Source organism: Ostrinia furnacalis, unplaced genomic scaffold (assembly GCF_004193835.3).
Source record: "Ostrinia furnacalis isolate ACB-3 unplaced genomic scaffold, ASM419383v2 OfSCF0990, whole genome shotgun sequence".
In the NCBI taxonomy this organism is placed as follows: domain Eukaryota; kingdom Metazoa; phylum Arthropoda; class Insecta; order Lepidoptera; family Crambidae; genus Ostrinia; species Ostrinia furnacalis.
Window position 1 is genome coordinate 333,121 of NW_021131229.1, and position 6,386 is coordinate 339,506.

Consider the following 6,386-nt stretch of genomic DNA (forward strand, 5'->3'; position numbering starts at 1 on the left):
GTACAATTTAAAAGAATGACCAACAAACGTATCCTAGTGAAAATGGCTAAGTGCGGAATATAAAAACGTATTTAGGCCGTTGACGGTATAGTGATTTTTAAGTTAGTCTTTTTAGTACTTTTCAATAATATTTGGTCAACAACGAACATGTCAATTCAATTTACTAACTTACCGTAACCATGGTTAACATAAAATTAGCATGTAGTTATTGAGATATTGTGTAACTTAATAGAAATCACTATACAGTTAATTTTCTAACAAAAAGAGGAGCTGCATTCAGTGATCTTTCGAAGTACAGTCGAATTCAGAAGTTCCTGAATACAGCTTGTTCCCAACGAGCACGTCACACCCAAACGAGTAACCCTGTTACACGTTAGGATTTTTTTTCCAACCAGTCACATTGGACTGATCACAAACATTAAATACCTTTAATATCAAGATAAAAGAGCTTTCATTATGAAGAAACAATGTACAAAATACATAAAAAATCAAAATAATGAAGTAATCTAAAGCTGAGTAACAGTAAGAAAATACAGGTTAACGAGTAGGGGTGTGACTGGATGGGAACGTTTTCCCCAAAAAGTAACAGTGTTACCTACTCATTTTGGTGTGACTCGTTGGGAATAAGCGCTGAATACGCTCCTGTTTGACTTCTAGACTAGTGCTAGCTTCACGCGTTATCTGTGTGCATGCGTGTACCAACTTCGCGATTTCCAAGCACCGCAGTATGATAAGACTAAAGTGTTATTATCTATTCAATAAATCGAATTCTAATATCAAAATGGCCTTAAGAAGTTTGCATACGACTCACCGACCAATACACCGGTTTTTAAAGTCACTGTCTACAATGTTTCTAAATAATAATAAACCTACTAGGAATGTGAACCGATAGGTTTAAATATCAATAATACTCATTTAATTGTAAATCGTCATCACCATGTTAGTCATTTATTAAGTACCTAAGTCCTACTGTCAACCAAAATCTTAGAAACACAATGTTAGCTAAATTACAATTATTGTAATAGTATATTGAGTTAAAGAGTAGGTATCTACAAATTGAATTAAAAATGTGTTAAAAAACTATCAAAAAATGTATTAAAAAACTATCAAAAAATAGTAAAATACAATAATCAAAGGCCATATTTAAAAGTAAAAAGAATATTTTATGGTTTCCTATCACAGACAAATAATTGTGTTTGGCAGTACACTTTATTAAAAAAATGAAATACTAATTTTCCTTTCTTCGACATGCGATTGTACTCGTAGTATCGATTGTTATTAAATATTTTGTTTAAATTAAGCTTATTGAATTATAATGAAAGTTTGCGTTGTATTATGTAACTGCTATTTGTTATTTATTAAATTGCTCAGCATTGACATAGATTTAATAAAGCACATAATGAGTATTTCTCAAAAAAAATGTACGTAACGAAATAGTAGTAACGAAATAGTAAGGCCATAAGGCTTGTTATACATTGGCGAAATATTGTGAATGCTCTTCATTTATTCAATTCGAAATATTTGTAAGTATGCACCCAAATACGGGGTAATATTAAGGGGTTAGAAATAAAATAAGGGAGTAATCATTCATACTATTTTAATAAAATTATTTTTGTTCCATCATGTTTATCCATTTTTGAGTCGTTCTCTGTAAGCTTTTTGCCTTTCGGCATTGGTTTTTGGCGGCATTCCTAAAAAAACAAAAGAAGTAATCACATAAAAACGTAATCTAAATGATTTGATAATTTTTTGCTGGTGGCACTTCTGTAAAGCAGATAGTATCCAATCCTTTTGTTATTAACGCTCTATATTTTTTGAAATAAATTAAGTAGTGAATATTACTATGCTTAGTCAGGTAATAACAGTATACACTCAGCATTATGTTGTACTTTTTCGTAACGTAACGAAATTCGTAAAAAACGTAACGAAATATTAGACAAAATGAGATCAGAAACAAGTATTTTTTTGATAAAATTTGTTACAGCAAATATAAAAGCTTACTAAATGTTCGTACCACACGTATTACAAAAAATGGTTAAATGAAGACTTACCGTTCTATATAAAATCGCTGATTTTACTGCCTGTTACGAAAAAGTAATCCCACAAAACACACACGTTTTCACTAATTTTCGCGATAGATGTTATGGCGGAGACGTCAGGCCAACAGCCATTCAGAGTGCAGCTATTGTTGTCCGTGTAAAATAAATACGGAATTGTTCAGAAACCATGGGAAAGTAGAAATAAATCGTAACTAAAGAGTAAATAACGAAATAGTAAATGAGAGCGACTCATTTTGTTTTTTTGCTTTAAATTGCCAATTCATTATGACACCCCATAGAAAATCAATTTGATACAGAAACTGTGATTACTGTAGAACGATAATACAAAGAAATTTACAATAATTTAGTTACGTATCGCATTTTATGAAACAAAAACACATGAAAAAGCTAGGGTGGCAAACAGATTTTTGTATGAAAGGTAAAAAAGGACTATTTTTAAAATATCTAAATATTTGGTAATAAGTAGGATTATAGCTATAATTCTTCGTTATCTTAAAGATTAATATTCATCCTTCAAAATTGTGTGTGTGTTTTTTTTGTGTGATGATTTATAAATATAAAACTTTTGAACTGTTTCAAAGCACACTTTTTTTTTCCAAAATGTACATTTTTTTTGAGAAATACTCTAATAATATCTAACGAATTTAAAAATATATACGTTAGGAATGGTTTTTGTAACTAGCTATTTGTCAACAATGCATTAAAATACATCATGCGTATGGGTTACATTTAATGCGATTACATTGGAGTCATAAATAACTTATTTCTTTATTATTCCGACCGATGACATAATTTTGGCATTAATTCGGTTTAAGCTGAGGACAAATGAGCGTACTTAACGGGCGTAATTTTTATGGTTTCATACAAACGCTCCTTAAATCTGTAAAATTGAGCTTTCATTACGCTCTTTTGACCTCACCCTTAAATTTTCCACTGATTACATTAATGATCAATGAAATATCTTTTGCCGTTTTGTATATCAATCAATTTTATATTTGTATATGATTTTAATAGTGCTTAGCACTCTATGGGCAGGCCCCGTGCTGTGATTGGCTGCTGGACAGATTTTAAAATTCATTTTACGAATTATCTGTAATAATTACAATCAGTATTATAATAATTTAATGAATATAAACTTCAATTAAAATTATTTGGTATAAAATTGAGATTTGAATTAACATTTAAAAACTGAAGTCAATAAAAAATATAGATTACAATAATTTCTTATTACTGTAGTATGTTATTAGCACTACAAAAATAACTTATTGTCTATGCCTAATTTCATTGCTCCAACTTTAATCACATTATTAGTAACAGCATTGTACCAGCACAACTAAACTAATATGTATTAGGTTTTATTGTTCTATGTAAAATAAAGTTTTAATATAATAACCTTTTTTTCAGTCATATTAACTTTATCACCCAATAACATTGTAGATGAATTTCGATTACTATAAACTAAGTATTTAAAATACATTAATTCATAATAATTTCATGATATTTATAAAATTAATAATCAATAATAAATCCATCTTAACACTATACATAGCTTCACTTAAAAAATAATAAAATCAAATCATAACTTTATGAGTTCATACAAAATCAGCAGATTTATCAAAAATGTATGTAGTTTTTTGTGAAAAATCCATAATTATTACATTATACCTGTTCAAACAATCTACAATATGATTTTAACTAAAAAAGGGTCTGTAATTTTTTAGCTAAATTATCTAATTTGCTAATAACTAAAATAGAGGTAGAAATCCAGCAATTTAGTGGATAACTATTAGTAAATCAATCTAAAACCCTCATAAATTAAGTTTTTTCATCCTTTTCCTATTGTTAGGAATACGGGACTGTGATTCAGTTTTGTATGGCTCTGGTTCTCGTTTTATGGGCACTGAATTTGATATAGAAGATGGAATTTGTGTCAGTTGGGAGTCAGCTTCCATTTTTGGATTTGATATAGAAGGAATTTGAGTCAGTTGGGAGTCAGCTTCCATTTTTGGATTTGATATAGAAGGAATTTGAGTCATTTGGGAGTCAGCTTCCATTTTTGGATTTGATATAGAAGATGGAATTTGCTTCAGTTGGGAGTCAGCCTCCATTTTTGGATTTGATATAGAAGATGCAATTTGCGTCAGTTGGGAGTCAGCCTCCATTTTTATTGTAGGTTGTATTGACTGTACAGATTCTTCAACTGCTTCTTGTTTTCTGAAAGTTACAATCAGACATAAGGTATATAAAATTGCAACTATAAATAAAATATGTTCATTAAACATTTTAACTCAAAAACAACAAAGAAGCTTATTGACTTACATTTTTGTTACATCTTCAGGCACATCCAATTTTACTTTCAGTAAATCAGTCACAGTATCAGTCGAAGATCCAAAATACTCTTCATACATTTTATATTTGCTCATCATTGCTTCTTCGTTAAATTGTTTAGTCTTTAGAAACTCTGGAAAATAATAAAATAAACATAGTTATTGCATTTTCACAACCAAGTTCAAAGTTAATCATTAACAATACTGTTTAAATTGTGGCTTGATGGGGTCAGTGGACACTAGATGATTGATTCTCAACTTTATCATTGAAGCCTTAAGGCTTTCTGCATCAAGAGCTAAATAGATATTAAGAATCATCTTTTCAGCTAATGGCAGTGTACTCTAGATGTATGCCTCAAAGCGTAATTTCCTTTTTCAGCCGGGTGCTGCCAGCTATCTTCTTCAGGTTTACAGTTCATCGAGCAAGTATATAAAGATAAAACTCTGTTTGTGTTTCAGTGAAATGACGTCCACTGCTGGACAAAGGGGAGGTAATCCACGACAATAAAAAAAACTTACTTATAGCGATTTCACCACCCATGAGTTTATACTCTTCAATTTCACTATCCTTTTTATTCAGCAACTCACACAACTCCGTTTGACTAGATTTTAACTCACTGACGGTTACCAGTAGTGGTTGGGTAACTTTTTGGAAAAACTGCAAAGTGATCAAACAAATTAATGTTTAAAATGAATTAATCATGCTATTTAAATTGTTCTTCAATTATGAATACTTATAGTTTGCAGTAAGTCATAAAGATAAGTATTTGCTAACTTGTTTTATAATGAAAAATTGTATTTCACTTTTAAGATTATGCATCAGGTACGACTCTTTCTTGTCTCAAAGCAGGGGTCTCCAAACTTTGAAGCCTTGGGGCCATAATAATTATTTCGGTATGTTGCAAGGGTCATAACAATTCGCGTGCCGGATTGTTGGCAGTGGCGGGCTGGATATGGCCCGCGGGCCGTAGTTTGGAGACCCCTGTCTCAAAGATAATAGCGTCATTTGACATCATGTTTATGAGTTTATGTACAATGTTTATACTTACTAATTCTCTAGATCCTTTACAAAGTTCCAACTTGACTTTAAATGGATATGGAAATGACATAGTCAACGTAATCGCTAGAATATTGTTCTCAGTCTTTTTGTCAACACTTTTTAGGTCGCCTGGATGGGTCAACACATGAATTCCTTTCTGGATCAAAGTTTCTGTGGGCATCTCCAGTAAAATATTACTGTCCTAAAACACAGCAAGTCATTAATTAACAGATGTGGAAACTATGAAGATAGCCATAATTACATTGAGGCAATTACTTACTTTTAGACTACGAACAAAAGTAGTTTTCGATAGATAGGAAAACCACACCGAGACAAAATCTGTTACAAATATCTGGTAATCGTCGGTGAAAGTTAAAAATAGGTTAGTATCCTTGATTCTTTTCCACATTTTAAATAAGCTTAATGCACTGCTAACAGTTCCTTTTAATTAAAGAACTTTTGGTGTTGATTAATTTGTTTGTAAACAACTCTCTGTCAATTTTATAACTTCAAAATGTCAAATTTTTTTTCTTTATGTTATCCATCATTTCCTCTATGATCATTTTACCCATGAAGCTAAAGATAAAAATGGAGGCCAGACTTAGAATACCTACTTGAAGCACAACCTATGTATCACTATCTCGCTCTCTGTGGGCAGGCTCTCTCTTTCTAAGTAGGGTAACCTTTTATTTATTTTTCTCAGGACGACAAAGACTGATTTACGTTTAAACAGTGTGTCTTGATAAAGTGCACTTAATATGATTATGAAAAAAGGTTTTCGATGTTTTTGTTTTAAGATGAATTACAACATTAAGAAAGTGTAAAGGCATCGAAAACTGTGGATATTTGATAGAAAACAGATTTTAATTTGGCAGTTGACAGACGGATTTGGATATGGATTGATTACAGTAAACGGCCGTAGAAAACATTATGCAAAATTAGATAAGTAAGGTCCCACAG

General features: G+C 31.0%; 1 protein-coding gene across 1 annotated transcript; it reads right to left on the reverse strand.

Annotated features, from left to right (window-relative positions):
* Positions 1-2,735: 2,735 nt before the first annotated feature.
* On the reverse strand, positions 2,736-5,923 carry LOC114350826 (uncharacterized). The gene is made up of 6 exons (XM_028301769.1): positions 5,707-5,923; positions 5,437-5,628; positions 4,907-5,045; positions 4,380-4,521; positions 4,217-4,274; positions 2,736-4,162 (listed from the first exon to the last, which is right to left on the reverse strand). The coding sequence occupies exons 1-6, from the start codon at positions 5,833-5,835 to the stop codon at positions 3,869-3,871; spliced, it is 954 nt and encodes a 317-aa protein (XP_028157570.1). The 5' UTR covers positions 5,836-5,923; the 3' UTR covers positions 2,736-3,868.
* Positions 5,924-6,386: the final 463 nt, after the last annotated feature.

Coding starts and splice junctions, on each gene's coding strand:
- LOC114350826 (XM_028301769.1), bottom strand. CDS start 5,835: ATGTGGAAAAGAATCAAGGATACTAACCTATTTTTAACTTTCACCGAC. Junction 5,629..5,706: donor CTTTTGTTCGTAGTCTAAAA/GTAAGTAATTGC, acceptor GCTGTGTTTTAG/GACAGTAATATTTTACTGGA. Junction 4,163..4,216: donor AACCTACAATAAAAATGGAG/GCTGACTCCCAA, acceptor CCAAAAATGGAG/GCTGACTCCCAACTGAAGCA.